Below are 27,968 nucleotides of genomic sequence, written 5' to 3'. Positions count from 1 at the left end.
AAAGGCTTCAGGTGGGGGTGCAGGAGGGGCCAGAGCCCGGGGGAAGCCCTGGGCTTTGAGTTGGGGGTGAAGGGGGGCAGGGAGGAGAAAGAGGACTGAAAACAGCCAGAGGGGACCGTTACGTCTCTTTACCCCCCACTTTCGCCACTCGGCTCCGCACACGCTTCTTCCAGCTCCCTGCTCTAGTCTCCAATTCCCAAGAACTCAGACTTTGTGCAGCCAGGCATTTAGCACACAGCCAAAAAGAAAAGTCAGAGGGAATTTAATAGCCCTTCAGGGAAACCGAGGACTACTCCGGGGGTACTTATGCCCTCTTTAAAGTACTTTTGTTTAGAGCCCCTCGGCCTGAGGGCCAGCCACCTGCTCACTCACCCACAAGTGAAAGCACGGAGACAAAGCCCAAGACCTGACCTTGTGCACGGGCGCTTCCTCTCGGGCCTCCCGCCTGGCAAGAGGCCCGCGCGCCAGCAGCAGGCGGCACCTGGCCCGGCTGCTAGGAAACACGGAGCAGCTCTTCAGTCAGCCCGAGGCTCAGCAGGTGCCGGGGAAAACCAGCAACGTGAGAGAGACTCAGGCCGGCAGGCAGACAGGTAGATACAATTATGTGGAAATATGGAAGAGAACATTTTGAAAGTTCTAATTAACCCTTGAGGAAAATTAAGAAAAAGATATCCATAAAACTGGAATGGGATGCTATAAAAGACAAAGAACTCTTGGAGAATTGTAAAGAGCCCTTTGAAATGAATTGAATCACTGATGACACGCAATTCAGTGGGAGGGTTGGGAAAAAAGACAAGGAAATCTCCTGGGATAGAACTATGTATGTGTATGGGTATAATAAATACCCATATGTTTATTATAATAAGCATAACATATAATATGTACATATAGTACAATATAACATATAATACACAAAAGGGACAGAAAGTGCGAGAGGCAAGATAACATACAAAGGATCAATCAAGGTTAAGCAATGTGTTACCAATGGGAATTCTAGAAAGAAAGAAAGAAGAGTAAAAACTTGCTAGACCTGGAGAGACATGTATCCAGACTGGACAGTCTCAGTCTGTACTGAAGAGAGTGGATGTAAATGGATTCACACAGAGGCACCTCTGAAATTTTTCAGAAGTCAAGGGTCAAGAATAAAAGGTAAGTTTCCTTTTGGCAAAAGTGGCACCACAGGTGACTTAGGAAGGAGTAAGATTCAGAATGACATCAGAAGTTCAAGTCTCTTCAAGGAGAAGGACGCCATTCCTTCAAGGTGCTGAAGGGAAATTATCTCAAGACTAGAATTCAAGTTATTTTCAAAGAGTCCTAAGTTTTACTTCTTATGCATCTTTTTTGACTAGGATAGTTGTGGGCATACTACAGCAAAATAAGGATTAAAAACAAGAAAAACATCATGGGACTTAAAAAAAAATTTTTTTTAATTGGAATGATAACTATTCAAAGGCCTAGACAGCAAATAAATCAAAATTAGAGCAGGAAGTCTGTGGTCTCCCCCCAAAAAAATCCTCAAAAATGAATATAGTTAAATCAAGAATAGACTAACAAGATGAATGTTCTTATGTGTTTTATTTAACTTCTAAGTCATGGGAAGTAAGGCATGTGTCTTTTTTTTTTAACAAAAAGAAAGGAAAGCAATTAAAAACTCCAAGAGAATAAAGTCATGGTCTCAATTTTATTTTAAAAGTGCCATAACTTGCTGTATATAATGCATACTTTTTTGCCCAAATTTTGGAGGGAAAAATAAGGATGCACATTATACATGGTTAGTACCTGAAATACCTTGTATCTGTTCTTATGTTTTGTAATTATTTGTTATATAAAATTTCTTGTACCATATGTTCAAAAATAAATGCTAGAGTTCCTTTATAATACAAAAAACAAGTATCTAAATATAAATAAATAAATAATTGGATTAAACCATTAAACAAAAGATGTTTTTTGAAAGTTTGGGCCAAAAAGGTGGGTGCATGTTGTACACAGCAAAATACGGCAAATGTGGAACTTTCAGTCAAGATGAGAGAGGAGCTAAATGCTGTGCTCACCTCCCACGACCACATCAAAATTATAACTAAACAACCGTCCTTGGAAACTCCCAAAGTCTAGTGAAACAGAGGTTTTATAACTAAGGATAGACACAAGAAGCCACATGGAGACTAGCAGGAGGGGTGGAGGTGCAGAACAAGCCACGTGTGGCACTTAAGAAATGGGAGGGATATCTTGGCTCTTGTGGTTCCCCCTGAGGAGCAAGGTGTCCCAGCCCCACACCAAGTCCCCCAGCCTGGGGTTCCAGGGTCAGGAAGAGAACTCCATAACTTCTGGCTGTGAAAGCCAGCGGAGATTGTGGCTCAGTCAGATGGAGGGTTCCTGCAGTCCCAGCCATTCCTCTTAAAGGGCCCATGGACAGACTTACTCAAACTCACTCACTCTGAGCTCCAGTGCTCGGACAACAGCTCGAAAAGCGCCAGGGACATACTGGAGGAACTGAATTGCCTGGCTTCAGGGTGAGGGCTGGTGGAGCAGCTGTGTCCCAGAAAGTACTGCTGGCAGAAGCCATTGTTCCTTTGTTGAGCCCTCTCCCTGCCCAGCCTGCAGCACAGGTGGGCTCCAAGTCCAAGTTTCCATCAACCTAGCCAACACAATTTGCCTCACCCTGGTGATTCTCTGTGACCCCACCCCACCCAACTTGCTAGCCCACTGAAGCCACTTCCAGTGGCTTTTCCATACAAACAGCTTGTCTTGGCTCCTTCTGCAGACTTTCCTAAAATCTCTCTAAGATCCACAAACCCCAAAGAAGCAGTGTCTGGCCTGGGCATGCCCCATGCATCTTGCTAAGTGGCCCAAGCCCAGCACTGGTGGCACCCAGCCTCAGTTCACAGCTTAGTCTGTCGTAGACACCCCCAAGCCCAGCACAAATGGCAACCATTTGCAGACCACTTTGTAGCTCATCCCAAGTGACTTCAGAAGGGCACAGGCACCAGCTGATCTTGGTTGTTCTGAGAACCTCTCCAAAAAGGCCCCAGAATCAACACACCTGCTGGCATGCTTCAGACCATACCACAGCACCACACAACCACCCTCAGAAACAACACACCCAAAAGGAAGACGTAGCAGGTGCCAGAGCGTAACTAAAGCAATCCTGCTCCATGGTGGCAACCCCTGCACAACAGCTCCTACCCAGCAGTCCCAGCCAGTCCTCACAGTCAGTCAGCCGAGGGTCAGTCCTTCCCACTGATGTGCCAACAGCAATCAAGGCTCAACTACAACAGGAAGGTACACGTCACCCACACAAGGGCCATCCATGGAGCACCCAGCTCAGGTGACCAAGGCGGCTGTGCCACTGGGCCCCACAGGACAGCGACTCTCCCAAGATGGGGCGATGTACCAGCTCTACCTAATACATAGAAACAAACACAAGGAGACACCAAAAATTAAAAGACAAAAAAAAAATCCTAAGTGAAAGAAGAGGACAGAACTTCAGGAAAAAGAACTAAAGAAAATGGAGACAAACATTCAATCAAATGCAGAGTTCAAAACACTGGTTATGAGGATGCTCTATGACCACAGGGGAAGAGTAGATGAACTTAGTGAGAACTTTAACAGAGAGATAGCAGACATATAAAGGAGATAAAAATCATTAAAAACACTAGTCAGAAATGAAGAATACAATAACTGAAATGTGAATACATTAAAGGGAATCAACAGTAGGTTAGATGAAGTAGGGAATCAAATCAGCAATTTGGAAGACAAGGTACCAGAAAACACCCAATTGGAACAGCAAAAGAAAAAAAGCATGAAAAAAAATGAGAATTGCCCAAGGGACCTCTGAGAAAACATCAAGTGTAGCAACACCCACATCATAAGGGTACCGGAAGGAGAAGAAAGAGAGCAAGGGATTGAAAATCTATTTCAAGAAATACTGACTGAAAACTTCCCTAACCTGGTGAAGGAAATAAACATACAGTCAGGAAGCACAGAGAGTCCCAAACGAGAGGAACCTAAAGAGACTCGTGTCAAGACACATCATAATTAAAAAGCCACAAGTGAAAGACAAAGAGAGAATCTTAGAAGCTGCAAGAGAAAAGCAGTCAGTTATCTATAAGGGAGCTCCAATAAGAGTGTCAGTTGATTTCTCAACAGAAACTTTGCAGGCCAGAAGAGACTGGTGTGAAATACACAAAGCAGTGAAAAATAAGACTTATAATCAAGATTATTCTACCCAGCAAGGCTATCATTTAGATTTGAAGGAGAGATAAAGAGCTTCCCGGATAAGACAAGTGGAAGGAGATCATCCCACCAAACCAATATTAGAACAAATGTTAAGAGATTTTTTTAAACAGAAGAAAAATAAAGATCAAAAATATGAATAATAAAATGGCAATAACTATATACCTATCCATAATTACTTTAAATGAAAATGGATTAAATGCTTCAATAAAATGATATAGGGTGGCTGAATGGATAAGAAAACAAGACCCATACATATGCTGTCTACAAGAGACTTCAGATCAAAAGATATACATAGTCTGAGAGTAAAGGGATGGAAAAAAGATATTTTATGCAAATGGAAATAAAGAAAGAAGCTGGGGTAACAGTACCTACATCAGGCAAAATAGGCTTTAAAACAAAGGCGATATAACAAGAGACAAGAAAGACCCAGCAATTCCACTTCAGACCATCGCGGGTATGTATATTTAAAAAGCCACCAAGTATCTGAAAGATGTCACTTTAAAGAAGCACTGTGTGCCATTCCGTGGATACAATGGTGGAGTTGGTAGGTGCGCCCAGGCCAAACAGTGGGGCTGGACACAGGGTCGGTGGCCCAAAAAGAGTGCTGAGTTTTTGCTGCATACGCTTAAAAATGCAGAGAGCAATGCCGAACTGCAGGGGTGAGATGTGGCCTCCCTGGTCATGGAGCACATCCAGGTGAACGAAGCTCCCCAGATGCGGCGCAGAACTTACAGAGCTCGTGGGTGGGTCAGCACGTCCAAGCGCTCTCCCTGCCTTCTGGGATGATCCTACCGGAAAAGAGCAGGTTGTTCCTAAACCAGGGGAGGAGGCTGCGCAGAAGAGACCCCAGAAGAAACCAAGAAACAAACGCTTATGACCTGGGAGTAAATTCAGCATAAAATAAGTACTAATAAAAATTTAAAAAACAACAACCCAAAACACTAATTTTAAATGATATGCATAGCTATGTTTATTGCAGTATTATCTACAATAGCCAAGGTGCAGAAGCAACCTAAATGCCTATCAAGAGAAAAGTGGATCAAAAAGCAGCGGTACATTATATATATAATGGAATATGGCTTGGCCATAAAAAGTGTAATTTTGCCATTTGCAACAGCATGGATGGACCTAGAGGGTATTACACTGAGTGAAATAAGACAGACAAAGAAAGACAAAGATACGATGTTACTTATATTGGAACCTGAAAAACAAAACAAAGGAATAAACAAAACAGAAACAAACACATAGATATAAAGAACATTTCAAAGATTGGCCAATGTGGGGGAGATTGGGAGTAGGTGAAAAGGGGAAAGGATAAAATGTACAAATTGCCAGTTGCAAAAACAGTCCCAGGGATGTAAGGTACAGCATAGGGAATATAGTCAATAATATTGTAACAACTATGCAAGGTATTAAATAGGTACTAGATTCGTTGGGGTGACTACTTCATAAGTTATGTTATAGAAATATCTAATTGCTACATCATATACCTGAAACTAATGTAATATTGTATATCAACTGTAATTGAAAAGTAAAGTATTATTTAAAAGAAAATTTTAAAAATCTTAAAAAGTAAATATTACCTGACAGCTATCAACACATGCAGTGCGAAGGAAGAGCATCCATTTGGCCTTGGAGTGTTACCTAGAGCATCCTCTGAGAAGTCATGGCACTAGGCCTATAGAGAACACAATACATTTCAGTAGCTAATTTCTTCTGTAGTGAAAAATATCTACAATCATAAGAATTTAAGCCACTGTTTGTCTTCCATTCTTAGAATCACAGAAAACATAAAATGTCTAAATATAAGCACAGAACATAATGTAAATATTATCAAACATGGCAGTATAAAAGTATAGTGTGTCAGAAAAAAAAAAGATAGGTGGAGAGAAGGAAAAATAGCGGGAAGTGTAGGAATATTTACGTATTTATTTTATGGAAAATACTCTGAACATCTGATGGATTTGTAACAGTCACTGGGTGGAAATAACCCATTTGTCAGCTGATAAATAAAGAAATGCGGTATGCTTACACAGTGGATGTTATTCAGCTATGAAGAAGAATGTAGTCCTGGCACACACTGTATCCTGGAGGAGCCTTGAAAGCATCATAAGTGGAATAAGCCATTCACAAAATACCATATATTTTATGAATACATTTGTAGGAAATGTCAAAAAAAAAAAGCAAATCTATAGAGGCAAAATGTGTATCAGAGGTTGCACAGGGTTGAGGTAGGAATGGGGGAAGGGGAGGGGCTGCTAATGGGTACGGTCTCTCCTTTTGTGGTAATGAAACGTCCGCAAATTGAATAGTAGTGATGCTTGTACGATCCTATGAATATGCTAAAAAATCATTGGATTGTACACTTCAAAAATATGAATTTATGGTACGTAAATTATATCTCAATAAAGTTGTTGAAATGAACAAAAATAAGTTGATGGAACTAGAAAGCGATTTTAAGTCTTTCCAGGGTCTGGGAATCAGTTGTTCATGAAAAACAAATCCAGGACTAGACGCAGCCTCCATTCCCTCAGCAGCCGGAGCACCGCCCCCACCGCCACTGCTATCTTCTCCTCTCGCTGCCTCTCCCTGCCTTCACTTTCTTTAATGCAATGACCTCAGGTCAATTTCATGCCTCAAATCCTCCAAATGGGTCTGAATAAAATTCCAACTACTAATTCCTGCGTATCTGACCCCTGCGTACCTCTTTTACCTCATCCGACACCGCTCTTCTTTTCTCTCTTCCGTTCTTTGTGCTCTCCGAGTTTGCCGCTGGACTCCAGGCCTTTGCACGCTCTGCCTGGGATGCTCTTCCCGCCGGTCTTCACCAGGCCAGCTGCTTCCATCTGGATGTTAGACTAGATGTCAGCCCCTCAGAGGCTCTTCCTGGCTGATCACCTCATCCCTCCTGGGACGATCTTGCACTAAGGCTTTGAGGGATGAAAACAAGAGCCAAGATTGAGCCTGCCCTGTGGGTGCTTTGGGGCCCTGAACCAGAGGCCTAGCAATGGTTTGCGAAAGAGAAAGGGAAAATATTGATGGTGTGAAAAACATAAATTAATATCTCAAAAAATTATCCAGCCATAATGGAAACTAATCATCCTGCTCCACCAAACAACCATTTATCTGCTATCTTCATATTGAGCTTAGAAGTACCACTTTCCTTCTGATTCCCTGGTTATACAGTTATTTTTTTTTTAATTCAGATACATTTGTCTCCGTTTTCCCACCACCACTTAGAATTTAACACCTGTATCACTTAAATTTTTTAAAAAATATAGGAGTTATTACTTATCATTTTTTAAAATACAGAATAAATCAAATGCATGGGGAAAATTTTTTATTGTTCCATTTCCCTATCAATATTTAGTACATTTCCACTTTAGTTTACTTTTCCCTGCTCGTAAGGATCTTATAGTGCAAAGTCAAGAAATTCGATCTACAATAAAGTTCAAATATTTTAGCTCATGACACACAAGACCTTTTATAATAGGGCCCATCCAACCTTTCCAACCATCCTTCACATTTTCAGCAAATATTTTTTCAGCACTTAGTATGTGCCAACATTTCTGCTAGACATTGCAATAGAGAGGTAAGAAGCCCAGTCCTGCCTGCTTTCAAGAAGCCAAATATCTAACAGGGAGACACCAAAGTAATCGATGCAATATTGATAAGTATTAAGATAAAGGATGTAGGTATGAGACACCTACCCTAAACTAAGGGGTGTGGAGGGTCTGGCCAGAGAAAGGCGGGAGAAAGGATAACTTCCGAATGGAAGGCACGATATGTTAAGAGGCGTAGACACAGGAAAGAGCGTCCTAAAGAACTCCAAGAATTTACGTACCTGGAATTTGCATGTTGGAGGATGAGAGACAAGACTGGAGACTGGTTTGGGTCAGACTGTAAGTCAGTCTAAGGATGTGGGATTTCATCCCCAAAGCTGTGGAGATCCACGGAAGGGACAGAGTGATGGCCGCGACGTGATCCAATTTCCATTCCAGTACGTGCGCTGCAGCAGCGGGGCCGGTGAGCCCGGGGGCGAGCGAGACGGGGAGCAAAGGCGTGGTCGGTGCTGCCGCTTTCCCCGGGGCCCCTTGACTCCAGCGTCCATCAGACTGTGGACGGCCACGTCATGCTCTGCCACGCCACTAACCTTCATGCTCTTCCCTCTGCCTGGAGCATCCTTCCTGTTCATTGTTTCGGGAAACGCCTACTCACCCCTGAAGCCCCAGTTCAATGCCTGCTCCTCTGCGAAGACTTTTTTGTTCCCTTTATTTTTACAAAATCCATTGTTCCCTCCTCTCTGTTCCCATAGCGCTTTATAAATACCTCTACTGTAATGCTTATCACTTTACAAAAGTAATTTGTCAGCGTGACTTGCTTCTCCATCACACTATGAGATCATGGAGGGCAGAAGAGTTATCTCTGAATCTCCTTTCACCGAAATACTCTCTAGCACTCAGTTGTTGGCTAATAATTAAATGACTGAATGGTGAATATGTGAATAAATGAATCACATTGCCCATCCATTTAGAACCCCCTCATATCTTGAGATGAGTAACCCTTCTTCTGTTTACGTGAGGTGTCACTTCAGACACCAGCCCGGCTGGCAGAAGAGCAGTTGGCATGCAGGGGAGAGACGGGTTGGTCTCGGGCTGAATCTCCTGTCTCCCCAGGTGGTCCAGCTGGAGGAGCTCCTGGCGGTGCGGCACTCGGTGTTCGTGGTGGGCAGCGCTGGTGCCGGCAAGTCTCAGGTGCTGAGGTCCTTGCACAAGACCTATCAGATCATGAAGCGCCGCCCCATCTGGACTGACCTCAATCCCAAAGCAGTGACTAACGATGAGCTCTTTGGCATCATCAACCCGGCCACACGAGAGTGGAAGGATGGTAAGAGAGGGCTAGTCCTAGAAGACAGCTGCTGCTGCCCTCAGCTTCCCCTGGGCAGCCTTGGACCTCTCTAGTGGGTGAACTGCAGAGGAGAGGACATGGCACTCACCTGTTCGGGATGGGAGAAGGAGGTGAAAAGGATTAAAGAGAGGAAGAAACCGATTTTGGCTTGGAGGGAAGCCACAGCCCCTCAGCCGTTCTTTCCTGGGAGACGTCCAGCTGTCCCTTGAGAGAGGGCACTGAAAGAGGATCGGCCGGGGCAGGCGTTGCGCTGTAGCTCAGCGAGGCTGGAGCACGAGTCACGCGGTCTCTGCGCTGCCGGGCGGTGGTTTAAGGCATGAGTGGGGTGGGCAGTGCCTGCTCATTCCTAAATGAACGGCGCAGTCTAGCATCACACAGGGGGCACCCGCCCTGTGAGCACTGCCCAGGGCGGATGCGGGAGCTGCTGCAGGGGCCTGCCTGGGCCAGGCCCAGCGATGTTCCTGTCACTCATCCTGGAAGGGTCCTACAACCGAGGTCCCTTCGACAGCCATTCAGAAGGTCCCAAACCCATGTCCACTCAGTGCTGACCTCAGCATCACCTTCAAAGAATTAAAAATCACAGATACAGCCTTGGGTGGTGTGGCTCAGCTGGTTGGAGCGTGGTCTTATAAACTGAAAGGTCGTTGAGTTCGATTCCAGGTCAGGTCACAGGCCTGGGTTGCAGGTTTGGTCCCCCACTGCGGTGCATTTGATCTCCCTCTCACGTCAATGTTTCTCTCCATCTCTCCCTCTTCTCCTCTCTCTAAATTCTATAAGTATGTCCTCTGGTGAGGATTAAAAAAAAAGCTACATGTACATGTTGGAAAGTACATGTTGGAAAGTACATATCTCCTGTCACTGACAGAGAGCAGGAAAAAAAAAATGGAGAAAAACCCCTATGACCCAATAGGGACCCAGCCTCTTTCTAAAACTGATGTAGCTCCTGGAAAGAGGATATCTCACCTCCCTCCACATAATCTGCATCAGGACCAAACTGTCTGGATTCCTCTCATTTAGGACCTTCTATCAGAAGTCAAAAATAAGATGATTTAATGAGCTGCCTCTCTAATTTTTATTTCATTGACTATTAATGGGGTTTAGCTTCTTTTCCTCCTTATTGGTGTTAGTAATTAGCTCCTGTATGATTTTATTTTCCCTCATTATTTCTTTGTAGGAGTTCTTTATGTATCTGTTATAGGCGTTGCTACTGGCTTTTCCCTGTGTACCATTCGTTTATAGATACCTCATGGCACATTGGCCATGTGCTTTTTATTTTTATTTATTTTTAGCTCCAGATACAGACACCTAATTTCTTACAGTTCTGGAAGCCACACCCTAAACCGCCTGCCCACTGAAGGCTCTGGAAGAACCCGCCCTGGCTTCCAGCAGTTGCCAGCAGCCCTTAACACCCTTGACAGCTTGTTGAGGCATCACGTCAGAGTTTGCCTCCACCTGCCCATGGCCTTCTCCCCGGACCGTGCATCTTTTAAAAAAGGAAATTATGTCTCTCTAGTCCTTTTAGTACCTGGCATTCCTGTTTAGTTTATGACTCTCTCCAACTTTTGGCTATAGAGATAGGATCATCAACTTGTTCCTAAAGGCTTTCTACATTCATATTTTTTATCCATCTGGAATTTATTCTGGGGCTTAGTACGAGGTGAGGTAGAGAATCAACTTTATTTCCTCCCAGATGGATGACTGAACGTGCCAGCCCCATTTATGAAGTGATCTGTCTTTTCTCTTTCAATCTAAGCCCCAGCTCGTCTCATATGCTGAGATCTGATTTTCAGTCTTCTGTTCTGCTCCACCTGCCTATTTACCTAATCCTATGCTGATGTAATTCTATTTTGCCTCCAATTATTTTATAACATTTTAATATCTATTGAGGTACGTTCTTCCTCAATGTATTTTTGTACTTTGCTTGGCTAGTCTCAGGCATTTCTTATTCTATATTAAATCTGAACTTATATAAAATAATTCAAATTTAAGTGGTGTTGGAATTTTAACTTATGGTTAAATATGGAGAAATTGACAAAGATTTGTAAGAATCACAAACCTGTGTTTATTAAACAAGAGAACTTTCAAATAAATGGAATATACCCTCTTAAATATTTTAGAAAAACTTGTTAAAAATAGAAATAAAGTCAGCTGGATCAATATACTTTTTTCAAAATTAGACACCCAGTAAACAGGAAAATGAGTATAAACATAGAAGAATTAGGAAATGCATCACCAAATTCAATATAATACATAATTATAAAACTTTGCATCTTATAGATAGAAAATGTTCCTTTCCAGGTTAGTTCATGGAACATTTTTAAAAATTAAAAATTTGGTTGGCCACAGAAGAAGTTATAGTGAATTCAAAAATATCGACTTTCAGGCTACATTCTCTGATAATAATGCAATGGAACTGGAAACAAATAGCAAGAAAATTATCAAAAATAATTTTATTCTTTTCAAATTAAGAAATGTTCAATTAACCCCTGGATTAAGTAGAAAATTAAATTGCAATCCTTCCAGGAAGCAATAACAGGAAGACGACTTTGCATGGAACCCCTGGGACATGCCTGAAGCCAGCAAGGGGGACATCTTGGCTGTTACCACAGAAAGTGTGCTGGGGATGAGCTGGCATTCCGTCCTGAGAAATTGCCCCAGGATAATAAGCTAAACCTGGAAAAAACTGGGGACAAAAAACTAATAAAGATAAAAGCTGAAAATTAGTAGGAAGGAACCAAAAAAAATAAATCATAGTAAGGATGAAAAATTATAAATGTTGGTTCTTTGTAAAGACAAATAAGTTTATTGTAAGCATGATTAATGGGAAAAAAAGAGTAAAAGTATTAAGTTAGGAATTACATAGAAAGAAGATGTAACAGTAGATATAGAAAAGATTAAAATAGAAGAGCGCACATGACACATTTGAAAAACTAGAAGAAATGGATGATCTCCTAGCAAAATATAAATTAACTAAATTTACTCAATAAGAAGTAGAAACAAGTAAACTAATAAAAAGGAAACTTAAAAATAACAGCAGAACAAAAACATTCTAAGTCACTTTTTAAAAATCACCTCTCAATTTATTTTACGGAGTCAGAAACTCTTGAAATCAACCTTTATATAGAACCAAAACAATAACCCAATTTCATTTATTAATGTAGATTTGGAAAGTCTTAATAAAATATCAGTAAATAAAATATCAATAAATAAAATCCAGCAGTATCTAAAAAGAATAATGCATTTTGACCACGTAGAATCTACACCAGGACTATGAGGATAGATAAGTTATTTTTTAAGTATTAATATAAATAACTAACAAATTAAAAGAGAAAATTATTTGATTAATCAATAGATGCTAAAAATTCAATAACTATTCCTAATTTTTAAAGTTCTAAGTAAAACAAGAATAGAAGGAAATCCCTGAAATATGAAAAATATTCTTTACTAGAGTCAAAAGGAAAAAGAAAGCATTCTTAATGATGAAAAACTAAAGCCATTTTTATTAAAATCAACTATATGTCAGGGAGACCTATAATCAACATTCAGCATTGCTTGTTGAGGTTCTGGAAAATGCAGTAGACAAGAAAATGAAATGCTTGGTATAAATTAGGGGAAAGGAGAAAATTCACTTTTTATTGATTATACAACTTTATACCTAAAAAACTCAAGAAGTGTTACTGGAAAATCACTAGAATGAATAAGAAAATGTATTAAAGGTAACTAGTTATAAAATAAACACACAAAATTTGGTAGCTTTTCTTTATTCTAACAGTAGCCAGTTAAAAATGGAAATACAGAAAAAAAATCTCATGTACAGTAGCAGTAAAAACTATATGTTTAGGAATAGATTTGGCCTAAGAGATGTATTGAAAATGCTATAAAAATTATTAAGGAACATAAAACAATATATGAATAAATGAAAAGACATGCCATTTATTCATTGAGAAAGCTTAGTATCATAAAAGTCAGTTCTATCCAGAAAAGACATAAATCTCGTGTAATGCCAGTTAGAATCACACTGGGCCTTCTCGCAAAGCCTGCATTTGGGAGATTTTTCCAGGCTGCAATTACAAAGGATGGAAACATTCCTAAAAAGGTTTTATGTAATTCCATCATGTTATACTTTCCTGCTGAAATGACTAACTGGGTCTCTTATCACTTAAAAAGCCAGTTCCATCAGGTTTTGTTGTTGTTCTTAACAAAGAGTCAAACTGGAGCACAGAGCAGCACCCTGGGCGCTGTTAAAGATTTGGTGGAATAGAATACAAAACCAGTTCTGTCTGACCTGTGTTTCCACCTACACCTCCTCTGAATGTTGTAACAATAAGGACAGGCTTTGTTGAGAGAGAACAAAAGATTTACGGTGAAATGGAAAATAAGGCATCCGTGGTTCCTTCCAGGACTGTTCTCTTCCATCATGCGGGAGCTTGCCAACATCGCCCATGATGGGCCCAAGTGGATTTTATTGGATGGCGACATAGATCCAATGTGGATCGAGTCTCTGAACACGGTCATGGACGACAACAAGGTATCAAAAGGGAGAAAGGTGATCCCCAGGTCATCGCTAACCATCTGTGAAACTAGCCCCCCAGGCACCTTTGGAAATCTTGATTCCACACAAGGACTGATCCTGAGGAAGGAATTGCAACTGCTATCTTCATTTGTAAAAGTTCTCCAGCTTTACTGAGATATAATTGACATATAACATTGTGCAAGTCTAAAGTGTACAACATGGTGATTTAAAGTACACATGTATTGCAAAATAATTACCATAATAAGGTTAGTGAACACTTCCATCACCTCACATGATTACCTGTGTGTGTATGTGTGTGGTGAGAACATTCAAGATCTACTCTCTCACCATCATCCAAGTAGACAACACAATATTGTTAACTGTGGTCACCATGCTGCGCATCACGTCCTCAGAATGATTCATTCTCTCACTAGGAGTTTGCACCCTTTGAGTCCTACACCCACTTCCTCCACCCACCCCACTCCACCCATCCCCACAAGCACCGATCCACTCTCTATGAGGTTTTTTTTTTTAATTCCACTATACGTGACGTCATATGGTACTTGTCTTTCTCTGTCTGACTTATTTCTGTTAACAAAGTCTCTCCCAGTCCATCCATGTTGTCACAAATGGCAGGGTTTTCTTATTTTCATGGCTGAATAATATTTCATTTTATATATACGCATGCCTCATCTTCTCACCATTTACCCACTGATGGACACTTGGGTCATTGCCGTAACTCGGCTATTGTAACTAATGACCTTCATGAATGTGGAAGTGCAGATACCACTGCAAGACTCTGAGCTCATTTATTTCACGTCTTCAAAAGACATCTAAGAATGGATTCATCCAAATGGGCAACTTTCACTTACTTGAACGGCACTGCCATCTCTCTCACCATTTTCAGCGTTGTTATCATTTCCCTCACTATCTCCTACACATAGATTATTAGAGTTTAAAGGAGTCTTAAGTCATCTATTAAATCTTTATTACTTTTCTCCTTTTTAATAAATAAGGTACCTGAGGATCAGAAACTAAGCCTATCAAACACCCTCAGTGGTGACAAATCTTGACTCATGGAGAATATATTTTATTTTTATAAACAATGAAAAATAACAAAAAAGCCAATAGGAATGCTCATAGATAAATAAACAAATAAATAAATATTTATATAATAGAGAATCCAAATTTACATGAAATTTAAAAACGTCTCTTCTTAAAAAAAACAAACCCAACTGAATGCCAATAAAGTGGCTGTTAAGCTGGTAGCTGCTTCTAAACTTGTTCAGAAAGCCCATCCTATTATAAGTGTTATGATGGCCTCAACATTTACAGACTCATAAGAATAAATGTACACTCTCCCAGGGGACTACTTTTAAAAAAGCAGTAGTAATATGAAGCCTAAGCTTTGTCCTTTAATAATATTATTCCAGTATGGCTTAGTTCGTTTGAATCATTGACATTAATTTAAACTTTTGTGATAACTGTTTTCCTGATTCAATACACAGACACACACACACACACACACCACACACACACACACACACACACACACAGAGGGATGGGGGTAGAGGGGATATAAGAGGAGAGAGTATTGTTGCAGAAAATAGTAATACACTTGACCTTTGAACAAACACAGGTTTGAACTGCGCAGGTGCACCTGTACGATGGCTTTTCAATTGACCTGCTCGGGTCAGACCCTCCTTGTTTAAGGGCTTACTGGCAGTTGGGAACCTGAATATATGGGATGCTGACTTAAATTACATGCAGCTTTTCGACTGTGTGGCCCATTGGCACCCCTAACCCTTGTGTTGTTCAACAGTCAACCATAATCACAAAGGAGAAAATAATCATTCATAGTCCCCACCAGGAGAAACCAGTCAAATCTCCAGCACGTGGCTGTGCATCCTCCTTCCCATCTGATGGTCCTTGCCGTTGTCTGCAGGTGTTGACGCTGGCAAGCAACGAGAGGATCCCCCTGAACCCTACAATGAGGCTCCTCTTTGAGATCAGCCACCTGCGCACGGCCACGCCAGCCACCGTCTCCAGAGCAGGTATGGCCTAAGAAAGGAAAAACAACAACAACAAAAACCCTGAAAATAGGTGCCTCTAGGGTTACACAGGATGTTGCTGGCTCTGAGGGAGACTCCAAACAGGAGCCGGACACCCATCATCCACAACTCTGGCCTAATTTGCAGTCTTAATCCACATCCACGAGAATGACAAGTGTGCCAATGCCAGGCCCATGTGATTTTCTTCATTAAGAAATTTCATGGCAATGGGAAGGGGAGTGACAGTGTCCTGAGCTGAACACTGTCCTCTGGCTGAAGTGCCTCAAATTAGGCTGCTTTTAGCTTCCATGCCGACAGAGATCACCAAGCACTGCCCTTCTTACTACATCCTGGTGGATACACAGCTCCTACCTTAACCAAATTTTCAGCAGAGATTAGGGGATAAAGAGCGCTTGTTTGATCTACCATAATATCAGATTCTCTTTCAACGGCCTGTGCTGAGGTGGGAAAACACACGCCCAGGAAACTCTCTCTCATACTCTGCGTTTGTTCCCTAGGGCTGCCTTAATAAATTACCATAAACCTGGTGGCTTTTAAAACAACAGAAATTTATTCTCTCACAGATTTGAAAGTCCAACACTGGAAGTCAAAGTGCCCGCCTTCTAGGGGAGAACCCTTCCGTGCATCTCCCAGCGTAGGGATTCCCTGGAGCATAGCCCCATGACTCCAACCTCTACCTCCATCTGCATAAGGCCTTCTCCTCTGCGCGTCCTTCCTCCTCTGGCTCCTGTAAGGACACTTATAAGTGTCCCATTCAGATAATCCAGAGTGATCTCATCACAAGATCCATAACTCAGTTCCATCAGCATAGGCTGTTTTTCCAAACAAGGCCACGTTCACAGGTTCTAGGGATTAGAACGTGGACACATCCTCTTGAGGCCACCATTCAATCTGCTCTACATTTCTACCCCATGACCACTGTCCCCATCAGTCCCAGCCCTCTTTTCTCCTGAGCCTAGACTTGGCCTCAGGGCCCTTCCTAACTCTGCTTTCCATTGGCTAATGTCAGCCCGTCGGGGCTGCCCCACAGCAAACCGATTTGACCCCCCAGGCCTTGGCCAGATCTCTGTTATTTTTAAGTCCAGTCTTCTGTGTATTTTCTAAACAAATAAAAGAACTCTCTGGGGTGGAGAATATACTGACATTTGGGGGAAATTCATTGAACAATATTCCCTGCGCCCCCAGGGATCCTGTATATCAACCCGGCAGACCTGGGATGGAGCCCTCCCGTCAGCAGCTGGATTGACAAGAGGGACATCCAGACAGAGAGAGCCAACTTAGCCATTCTGTTTGACAAGTACCTCCCAGCCTGTTTGGACACACTCCGCACCAGGTAGGCCAAGGGATACGGAAGGTAGCAAGTTAAAGCAGCAATGAAAAGCCTGTTGGCTCCCACCTTATGTCCCATGGACGTTCATTCTGTCCTGTCCTTGAAGTCAGATGTCTCTAGAGCATCCCCCTCCGGGCACGGCAGATGGCAAAGGGAAATACACATCAGAGTGGCCATGGGAGCCTCTCGTCCGTTCAGGCAGGAAGTGAGATGAGTGGGCGAAATGAGTGGGGAGAGGGAAGATTTTAAGTGCCATTTGTGAGCGCCACAGGGGTGTATTTGAAGGAGGCTGAAAGCTGCAATATCAGATAACACTTCTGGGACCCTTCACTTTGCAAGGTATGTAGTTGGCCCTCCTTCAGGCCAGATCAACAGACCTAGAGGTGAAGATGACACCTGTTGGTGACATGTGGGGCTTACTTCCTGTTTCTGGCTGTATACGTTCATGGCCCAGATAATGCAGAATCGGGTATAGTTCATCATTTGACCGAACCTGCCCCTCTGGACACTGAGTTCCCTTTTCCCCTCATGGGTTTGCAAAAATAAAAGCAGCACGCCCTGACCACTTATCACCTAATCCAGAGACTAATTACTGTTAATCAAAAGTATGCTTATTATAGCAAGAATACTATGTGTCTGCAGAGAGCGGTTCCAATGTTTGGAACCTGTTGTCCTTGTATGCTCTCTTTTCTCGCCAGCTGATGCATCATCCTCTGAATCAGGCGCCGGCCCTGCAGTTCAGCCAAGCTGAGCCCTCAGAGGCTGGGCTGTGAAGGCAATGTGACTCAGAGATCCCCAGTTCCTGACGATTCAACAACCTAGGGTCAGGACTATTCTTCCCAGAAATTAAGCCCATCACTCAAAGTGAGCCTCGGCTCCTCATTGGTCGATCTGTCACACAGGCTGGAGAGCTCTTCACCAGGGCCAAGGAGGGGCTTCCCACGCCAGGGCCTGAGGTGCTCTCATTTCACATGCCCTGCCCACACGCTGTCAAAATTCTCCACAGTGACAATTACTTCTATATAACTCAAAACTGGGTTGCCATTGAGTAGTTTACACAGAGGCATATTTTTTAGATATTTAAACATTTATTAATTTTGACTTTGTAATTTTTATATTTTGGCATCAATAATTATTTTTCTGAACTTCAACATTTTCATAAACCTTTGCAAAGCCTTTATCCCCCTCGTGGCCTGTGGGCTCCATGGCCTCGGGGTCCTGATGCCAGAAAGCAGTCTTGGCAGCAGGCAGTGTCTGGAAGGACAGTAGTGCTGAGTGTCGCCAATGGGCAGGGACCGCAAGGAGTTATAATGCCACAGTAGAGAAAGGTTTGGGGGAAATATTACACCCCTGTTCCTTACCTTTTGCTGAGACACTTGTCCAACGTATCCTCCAACTAAAGCTTAGGCTGCCTCCCACTCTGGGCGTTCAGAACAAGAGAAGCCAAACTCTTGTCAATTTGTGTGGGGGCATGTGTGTGTGTGTGTACACATGTGTGCTCATGAGCATGCACAAGCCTCTGAAACAGGCTTCGAAGGCTCTGTATTAAGTCTCTGCAGAGACAGCTGTTGCCTAGTCTCTGAACCCTGCGGTTATCCAGAAAAGTGCATAGCTGTCCCTTATGGGGCCTGCCCCGTGTGTTTTTTCATCTAATTCTCCCACCATTCCTAATGGGACTAACCCTCCTGCAGATACGAGAGCCCAGGTGCCATGACGGTCCCTCAGTGTCACAGCTAAGTTAGGAACCGGCACTGTATTCAAAGTCTCCTCATTTTATTCATCACATTATTGTAAGGCCCGCTTTAGGTGGCCCTGGGACTAGAAGCTATGTGATGTCAATATGTTGTAATTTTTCAATTGGATGAGCCATCCTCACAATGGGTGATTAGAAGGTGTCAACCAAGGGTCATTGGTGCCTATTCAATGCCAACAAGAATTCCCAAGAGGAGGTACGGTGAAGGAGGAAACTTCCTTCAGTGCAAACAGCTCACCCGCGAAAGAGGACAGCTGTGAACCAGCCTGGCTGTGAGGCCTCGCTCTGGCTGGGCAGCCTGCTCTGTGCCTTACCAGTCTGCTTTGCCCCGTGCTGGTCTGCTCTGGCTTGTGCTGGTTTACCCGACTCTGGCGAGATGTCTTTGGTGTTTCAGCTCAGCTGGAGGGAAGTGAGCTCTCTGAGCCAGAGCGGAGCTGACTTACACAGGTGGAAGTCAGGCCCCCGGGTCCCTGGTTGGTCCATCCTCATGCAAATGAGGACTCCAAATCCTTGCAGTTTGAGTGGTCCGAAAGGCACTGTCCTGATTGGTCAAAATAGAACCACTCTATCGGGTTGGTGAGGAAGCTGATAGGATATAGCCATGCAGCTCCGGTTGGGTGAGGAAAGCCTCAGTCCTATTGGTTGAAACAGGATTCCAGGAGACCTTTCTAAGGGCTGGCTCCGGTGGCAGAAACGCAGCGCAGAGGGAGGCGGTTCACTACAGGTTCTCCCTGAAGTGCAGTTTGTGTGAGAAGCCCCCTGTGCAGGAATGGCTGCTGGGCTCTGTTTTTCAAATTTGGGCCCAGTTAGCCACCAGGAGTCCTTCTTATTAGGTGTCTTCTTTCTCGGGGTCCACAAAAGTCACTTTGTTTCCCGCTGTTCCTTCGAAACCATGTTACGTGGCCGGTGGCCCTCCTGCCCCTAGAGGAAATCTAGGTGACTTTTCTGGTCACTCTTCAGTAACAAAGGCATCCGATCACTTCTAGTCACACAATGTCTCCTCTCTCTCTCTCTCTCTTCCCCCCCGTCCCCCACCCCATACACACGCGTGTGCACACACATTTACATTTTTTTTAAAAAACTCCACTTAAAGTGAAAGCTTCTCCCTGGGTCCCATGGCTCGGGCCGCTTCAAGGGCTCTACCTGCAGTGGGAAAGGGGACGGTCCTTGTCTCCTCTTCCTACTCTACAGCTGCCCCCGCTCCCCGGCTGTACTTTCTGGCCCCTCCGGGTGGAAGAGAGACACAGAGAAGAGACTAAGGAGCAGGAAAGGTCTCATCACTGAGTGGAACCACAGTTGGGGCCTTGGTTCCCCCAAGTGGGGCAGATTTGGAAACCTGGCTCTTTCTCTTTAGAAGTTTCCGTGAGTTCCTTGGGCCCCTTCTTATCCCTGGGGATCTCTCTGAGGCCTTTCCTTAAAGCCACTGCCTCCCCATCCTTCCACCTACCATTCTCACTCTTCATCCACTCCGCATGCCAGCGCCTCCGGGGGGCCCCTTAGCCAGCATCTAACACGCCCCCACATGCTGTAGCCCCACTCAGATTGCAGGAAATTCTCACCCCTCCTTTGCCTTGGCAACCTGGCACACAGGCTGCCCTGGCAGCCACCTGTCCACGCCCAACGGCGATGAACAAGCCTCCTCAGAGTTTCCCAGGCAGGACGTCCTTTGCCACCCCAGAGTAGCCTTGTCAAAGCCTCATTCTCCAGCTCCCACTCGGGGCAAACCCTGCCTTCCCTGTGGGAGAGGGAGCGCTCCTGGCAGGCCAAGAGCTCTCTCCGAAGTCCTATACGCTCATGTCTAGCCCTCTGGCGTCTCCCACTTGAATCCTCTACACCCTGGAGGAGATGAGAGGCAGGGATGCACATGGCTGTCTGGGATCTCAGTTTGAAATCTGAGAGCAGTTGGCCCCTCTCTGTCTTGGTGCCTCACCCAGAACAGGGCCTGAGACGGTTCCATTCTGATATTGTTACAAGTATGTGTCAATGAAATGAAGGAAAGCCTGTTAAGTACTCAGGTTCCTCATTACTCCTGAAAGTAATGCCTAGACCAGCAATTTTCAGCCCTTTTCATCTCACAGCACACACAGACTAACTACTAAAATTCCGCAGCACACCAAAAAATATATATATATTTTTTTGCTGATCTGACAAAAAAAATAGGTATCATTTTGATTCATTCACACTGGACACCTATTGTTGTGTTGGCTGTTGTCATTTTTTTACATGACAATCTAACAAAAATGAGGTCAGCGCCCCCTGACGAAACAGTCAGGTATTGCATGTTCTAAAAATTCTTGCGACACAGTTAAAATTTGCTGGCATAGATGATTAGGCCACTTCATAGCATCGTGTGAAGATTGTGACTAGATTCAAGACAAGCACGAACACAGAACACTAGAGAGAACGGAATGCTATGAAACTCCAAGGCCCAGGAAATGACTTTTAAGGTGTCAGTTGATGGCACTGCTCATCTTACCACCGCGGGCCCTGCCCCTGGGCGACCGGGAGGGCTGCGGGGGCGGGCATGCGGGAGGCGTCAAGGGCGTGGGCACACGGTGTGCAGTGTGAACGCCCGCAGTGGGGTTAGTGTCGGTGTGCGCATGTGTGTATGCGCACACACGTGCTCCTGCTCCCTTGGATATAGAGGCACCTTTGCACATCTCTTAACATCTGCTTTTCAGTCAAGCCCTCCAAAGCTAAGATTTAAAAAAGTACAAAACCAGGCCAGGACAAAGTCACAGAGGTACATTTTTGGAAGAGGAACTCTAACCAGTCAATCGTGATTGTATGAAATAGTCATCTACCCTGGCCCACTCTGCCCCCCAGCTCAGACTCGGGCCCCAGAGAAAATGTTTTCAAAGTGTTTAATTGATAGAACTCCTCTGAGCCAAAGTCATGGAACCTCAGAGTTACACCCACCTTGACTTTGCTGCTTTGACAATTGAAGAAACTGTGAAAGGAGAGAAACTACTGAGATATCTAGTCATTTGGTTGCAGCTGCCGACATTCCCAAGGAGTGAGAAGGGACCGTCCATGTTCAGAGAAGGGAGGAGGAGGGGGAGGGTATCGCAGGAATGGAAGCTTCCCAGGGACACTCTGGGCCCTACCTCTTTCCAAAGCGAGCTGACCCCCAAACAGCTGATGCCAATAAAGGGTCAAGTAGCACCCCATTCCTCTGGATTCCCTTGACAGATCATGAGTCCATCAAACCCAAGCAGGGTCCACAGCTATCCAACAGTGCCTCTGGGATTGGAAACCCAGTGTTTCAGAACATACCGGTCTCTCTCTGCAGATTTAAGAGGATAATTCCAGTCCCAGAGCAGAGCATGGTTCAGACGCTGTGCCACCTTCTCGAGTGTCTTCTGACCAAGGAGAACATCCCAGCAGACTGCCCCAAGGAGACCTATGAGCTTTATTTTGTGTTTGCTGCCATCTGGGCTTTTGGCGGAGCGATGATCCAAGATCAGGTAAGAGGATGTATTGAGCTTGACACTCACATTCAAGTCCACCGTGGCAAAAACTGGACTTCCAGCAAAGATGTGAAAAATAGGAGAGCTAAATGTCAGAATTAACATGAAAGCATCAGACTGTGCAGATATCTACCACCGCTCTGTTAAAGACATCAGTCCCCACAGAAGGGCCCTATGATGCGAGACACGAGATTGGAATGTATTTGGCGCTCTGCTTTTCGAGTTAGTGGCCGTGTTCCGGGCTGCATGGAGAGCTGTGGTGTTAGAGTTTGAACAAGCAGAGGCGCAAGCACAGTCCTTTTAACAGTGATGTGTGTTTCATAGGCAAAATGATATTGTTCTGTAGAAGCTCGAGTAGGAAGGATCTCTTTCGCCTTCTAAATACCTTCCAGAACAAGCAGGCACCACTCCTCTTTACCAGGCCAGCTTAACCCATCCCGACCCCATGCCCCGAAAGGCAGAGTTGTTCAGAGAAGGCTGGACTGAACGAGGGCGGTATCTAGCCCGTGGTACTGGCCACGGTAGCTTCATGCTCTCTGGGGAGGGGGTGCTGGCTTGGCGTATCTTGGCATCCTGGTCCCTAAAACTTCCTGCATTCCCAGCCTTGCTTTTTCCTCAGTTTCCTCCAAATAAAAAGGACTTTATCTAGAAACAACATATTCAGAATTATGCAGATTAGTGTTTTACAGCTGACTCTAGCTGTTAGGCGTGTCATTAGAGGTTAAGAACACAGACTCTAGATTTGAATGGTAACTCTACCACTTACTATCTAGGGGGCACTGGCAAGTCACTTACCTCTCTCTACCTTATTCTGCCCATGTGTACAAAGGAGAAGAGTGCGGTGAGAGTGAGGGTGGTTGTGAGGATTAAATATTAATTGCCCAACGTAAGTGCGGGCTAAGCACTTAGAATGGAGTTGACCCACATATGAGCTTATTATTAATATTCTCCAAAATACTCAGATTTTGATTATTTCGAAACTGAATATAAGTATTCCTTTTCATTGTAAGTACCTGGAGCCTCTCTCACAACAGGGCATTAAACCAAGCTGCAGACGCTGCAGCGCTAGGATTTACTCTTTCCAACCTGGGTTGATCGGAGGCTTTGCTGAGCAGAGAGGTAAAAAGTTTCAGCCTCCCAGGGCAAAGCCATATTCTAAGTATGCAAAATGGAGGTGAGCTGGAAGAATTAAGAATTAATTTATTTTCTATCTTCCCAGGCTCTGGCTGTAACATCCATACCACCTCCCGTCCCCTCCTAACAGGTTCCTTCGTGCTCAGATTCAGAAAGCAATCCTCACAGGCCCTGGGGACTGGGCGTTTCTCCCTCCCCCTCTCCACGGCTCAATGCCAATGGGACAGGGCAGAGCTCCGCGGGCAGGAGGAAGCACAGGCTGGAATTGGACAGTAGAGAATGTTATCCTGTCTGATCCACAGCCCTTGGAGCTTTGACATCTTTGCATTTCCCCTTTGAGGCAAGGATGCAGTGAGCCCGGCAGGACGGACGGACGGACGAGGCCTCGCTGAAATGCACAGAGATGCAGAATGCAGAGGGTACTGCTTTCCGCCAAATGCAGTGCCTGTGATTTGGCTGCTGAAGTGTCAGACGGCAACCTCTGCGGGGCTTCTCTCCCCTGCTGGTGCTGAAAAGCAGTGGGGCGGCAAGAGAAAGTTACCGGTCAATTTTTTCTTTCTCTGTAGAGAAAAATTTAAATCCACTCAGGTCTTTAAAAGCCTGGGAGAAAGCCTCCCTCCTGGCAGGCAGGCTCCGGGGCCCTGGAGGCCGCAGGCAGCCCCGCCGGCACATGGGGAGAGGCGAGGGAGAAAGCTTTTAGCAGCAGGGAACACCCAAACCCCTTCTCCTGCATTCACGCCTGACAACAAAAACCATGCTCCCCTTGGAAAAGTAAGAAGTTGGCCAAGACATTTTCATCACTAACGCCGATGGGGCTTGCATTTAAAAAGCAAAGCAGAAACGCAAACACAACCCATACTGAGTAGAAAGCCCGAGAATAGTAATGGGGCAGGGGGAGGGCTGTATAAGTGCTTCCCAGAAATCGCAGGAAGTGACCTGCCAGAAGCAAATGATCCCTCGGAGAGCGCTGGGTCGGGAGGCCAAACACCTGGGTCCGGCTCCCGCTTCGGCCATGCGCTTCTGGAAGTGTAACCTTTTGAGCTTCTGTCTTTTTGGGTGTAGAATAGGAATGATTTTTCACCAGCCAGGCTAAACTAGAGCATTTTGAATATTAAATGCGGTGGTGTTCTGTTCAAAACTTTGCTCCACTACGATAGCACAGCCTTGGTGCCATCAAGTCCAAAGGGCAGGGAAGGGACCAGAGAGTATTCAGAATTCAAAGGAGGTGGGGATGTCAGAAGGGGCCTCTTCACTGAGGTCACCGTTGCAGAGACACCCACTTGTTAAACTGAGGAAAGGCTGTGGGATCATGCAGGAAAGGAAGCCTTGTCTTTCCAGAGTCCACTTACAGTAGAAAGAGCGCTACCCAGAAGACCACTATAGCTTTCTCTCTGCTGCTCCCAGATTTTAAATTTCCGCCCTCAAAGGAACCCTAGGAATTTTGTTTTCCAGGGTCCTCATTTTACAGATGAGGAAACGGAAGTCCAGAAAGCAGGAACTTCCCGTGGCTATGTACCTGATCCCCTGGGTCTTCTTACTCACCCCTCCCCCGCCCGCCATGCTGCCAGGTGTCGCGGTCACACGTCTCCATCATTCCCTGCCGCGGCCGTCACCCTGGGCATGCTCAGTCTCAGGAGCCAGGCGGCCTCTGCGGGAGAGCTTGCCCACACTGGCCCGCTGTGGTCCTGGGCTCTCTCCTCTGTGTGCTTGTAGTTCCCTCCCTCGCCCTCCACTTGCGGCAGCCCTTCCACGCGCCAGTGCCGGGGGCGCTCCGCTGTGGGGTCGGATGGGCACTTACACGAGTTCGGGGGAGGCCCGCTAGCGGCGCCTGGCCGCAGGCAGTGTCCCTCCCGGAAAAGCAGACCCGCACAGGCAGGGGCGCTGTATCCCCCGCCCCGACCCTCTGCCTGATGCTGGGACAGCCTGTGCAGGCTTCTCAGGCTCCTGGAGCCTTCACACCCACCTGCTTTGTTTTTGGCAGCATGTGGACCACCGGGCGGAGTTCAGCAAATGGTGGCTGACCGAATTCAAGACGGTCAAGTTTCCTTCCCAGGGAACCATCTTTGACTATTACATAGACCCAGAGACCAAGAAATTTGAGCCATGGTCCAAACTCACGCCCCAGGTCGAATTTGACCCCGAGATGCCTCTGCAGGTGAGTGTGGCCGAATGGCCAAGGAAGTGCAGTCACCCTGAGGGTCTGCAATGACTCCAGAAGCAGCCCCTTCTCTGTATCCAAGACTTCATGCACCTTCGTTGGGAATTGGTCATCTCCAACTGCTGGCCTTTCCAGAGGAAACTGAAGGTGCATGAAGTCACAGGTTTCCCCCAAAAGGCCAGATAACTTACTTACCAGACCCCACTGGCAACCTGGAGTGGGGTTGGGGGAGGCGGCAGGGGCAGAAGGTTCTGAATATGTTCGAGAGGCCCCGCGGAGGCAGACAGAGCTGGTAGGAGAGGCAGGAGGTGCTCTCTGCCCAGGGAATGAGTTTGTGGAATGGTCTTACTGCGGACGTTAGGGAAAGCCCTCCTGCCCATGGTAACGAGATCCACCATGACAGCAGAATTCTCTCTTCTGACATGCTCCAGAACATTCTGCACTGCACCTGTTTCTCCCATGAGCCCCTGGCACGCTCATCGTGTTCCCCTTCCAGGCTTGTCTGGTGCACACGAGCGAGACCATCCGCGTGTGCTACTTCATGGAGCGGCTCATGGAGCGGCGGCGACCGCTCATGCTGGTGGGGCCTGCGGGCACAGGCAAGTCGGTGCTGGTGGGAGCCCAGCTAGCCAGCCTCGACACAGAGGGCTACCTGGTGAAAAATGTGCCTTTCAACTACTACACCACGTCGGCGATGCTGCAGGGTAAGGGGCCGCGGGACGCGGAGGAAGGCCGGGGGTGCCTGAGAGGCCATGCCACCTGACGTGGAGCTGGAGCAGAGTGGCAGGCACCTGCTCGGCTGGGCAGTGCGTTTCCTCTCATGACACCCTTCCCGCCCCTCCCCTCCTTGCTCTCCCACCACACCTCTCTCCCACTTCTCCTGCACCCCTTAGCACAGCCCCTGCCCCCATCCTTTCTCCCTACCCTCCTCCCTGACCTGCTGAATTCTTCCAGGGCAGGAGTTTAGCAAAGAGCAGTTCAACACCCTGATGGCCAAAAACAAACAAACAAAAAACCCTGAAAACCCATTGAGAGATTTGCATGGGCTTGTCACCTGAGGTGTCCCTCAAGATCATTTCATCCACCCCTCACATTTTACAGATGGGGAAACCGAGGCGCAGGTAAAAATACATCACCCAAGGTTACCACTGAGCAGCGAGGCTGGTGTGACACCTCAGTCTTCTGCCCACATCGAACCTGCTGTTCCCTGGAAGGTTACGTACTGGCCTTCCTAGGGGCCCTCCGGGGCGAGCTGCAGGCTCGGAGGGTTAGTGCAGGTGTTTCCCCTCCCCAGTCACTTCCTCCTTAAGCCCTCACTCACAGAGCGTCTCCTTTTTATAGAAACAATCGACACACTACCCCTGGAAACAGCTTCCCTTAGAAGAACCACCCACCAGCCTCCCTGTAAGAGGAGGGAAGCGGCAGGGCCAGGGACTAACCCTGCTCTTACACCTCACGCGGTAATAGGCTCGCCCACTCCTTGTAACCCAGCCCCACCGCTGGAATGCAAAATCAGCTGAAAGCGAGGAATTCAGTATGTGTGCTGCTTGGTAAATGACATACCTTATAACATGAAACGTGAACCTGGCCTCAGCAGGCCTTAGGCTGGCAGACGTGAAAAACAGGCTTCATTTGACCCCACTTGCTCAGCCTGGACCGTTTTTACTTACCCGGTCCCTCTGCGGCCGCCGTCCAGTGCCAGCCCCAGAGGCAACCCTGGAGCTGCCAGCGCTCGGCTCTCCCCAGGCCCATGCGGGAGACTGGCTCACTCCCTGCCTACTTTCTGCCCCATTGGCCACCTCTTCCAGGGTGAGGGTCCGGCCAGCCTCGCATGCTCGTGGGGCGGTGCTGTGTCTGCTCTCCGCCTGTCATAGCAGCTGAGCGCTCACAGCTCATTGGTGGAAGTTAGAGTGGCCTCTCTCTCCCCCTCCGTGACAGAGGCCTCTCCATGGGCTTCGTCCGCTGCTGGGCTGGTAAAGGTTTTACACCCTCAGCCCTAACTCAGAAACTGAGTCCCACATGTGGGTCCCACATGAGTGTTGACAAGTAAGACAAAGTGAACCAATGAAGGCTTATGCTGAAACTTCACTAGTTTGTCCAGGGTGTGAGCATCTTTGACCACTGAAAGGATACTTCTGCAGTTTGTGCTCTTCACAAGGTAAACAGCGGCAAGCATGATATACTTCTAAGTTTAATCTGCTTAATATTTTCCTCCTGCATTTTGTTAAGTCTATACAATCAGCAAAACAAACCAAGACCTGGTTTGCACGCTTGCCCATTTCCTTAGTGTAACTACTCCCACGACAACCAGTTTCCAGTCAAGGAGTGATGCACAGTAGCATACCATCCACGGCACTTTTGGGTTGCAGATAAAATAAACCAAAGTAACCCCAA

General features: G+C 45.8%; 1 protein-coding gene across 2 annotated transcripts in view; it reads left to right on the top strand.

The window, feature by feature from the left end:
* The window catches only part of DNAH9 (dynein axonemal heavy chain 9), a 301,438-nt gene that overhangs the window by 126,077 nt on the left and 147,393 nt on the right, over positions 1-27,968 (top strand). For both annotated transcript variants that reach the window (XM_054571228.1, XM_054571229.1), the window contains exons 32-38: positions 8,913-9,123; positions 13,545-13,672; positions 15,603-15,711; positions 16,915-17,062; positions 22,105-22,279; positions 25,398-25,571; positions 26,071-26,278. In XM_054571228.1, coding sequence (XP_054427203.1) covers positions 8,913-9,123; positions 13,545-13,672; positions 15,603-15,711; positions 16,915-17,062; positions 22,105-22,279; positions 25,398-25,571; positions 26,071-26,278 — 1,153 coding nt within the window. The remainder of the gene's footprint in view (positions 1-8,912; positions 9,124-13,544; positions 13,673-15,602; positions 15,712-16,914; positions 17,063-22,104; positions 22,280-25,397; positions 25,572-26,070; positions 26,279-27,968) is intronic.

Source organism: Pteronotus mesoamericanus, unplaced genomic scaffold (genome assembly GCF_021234165.1).
Source record: "Pteronotus mesoamericanus isolate MK-2021 breed Mesoamerican mustached bat unplaced genomic scaffold, CSHL_Meso_final contig_22, whole genome shotgun sequence".
NCBI lineage: Eukaryota > Metazoa > Chordata > Mammalia > Chiroptera > Mormoopidae > Pteronotus > Pteronotus mesoamericanus.
Note: the sequence above shows the minus strand (reverse complement) of the source record. Positions and strands in the feature narration are given on the sequence as shown.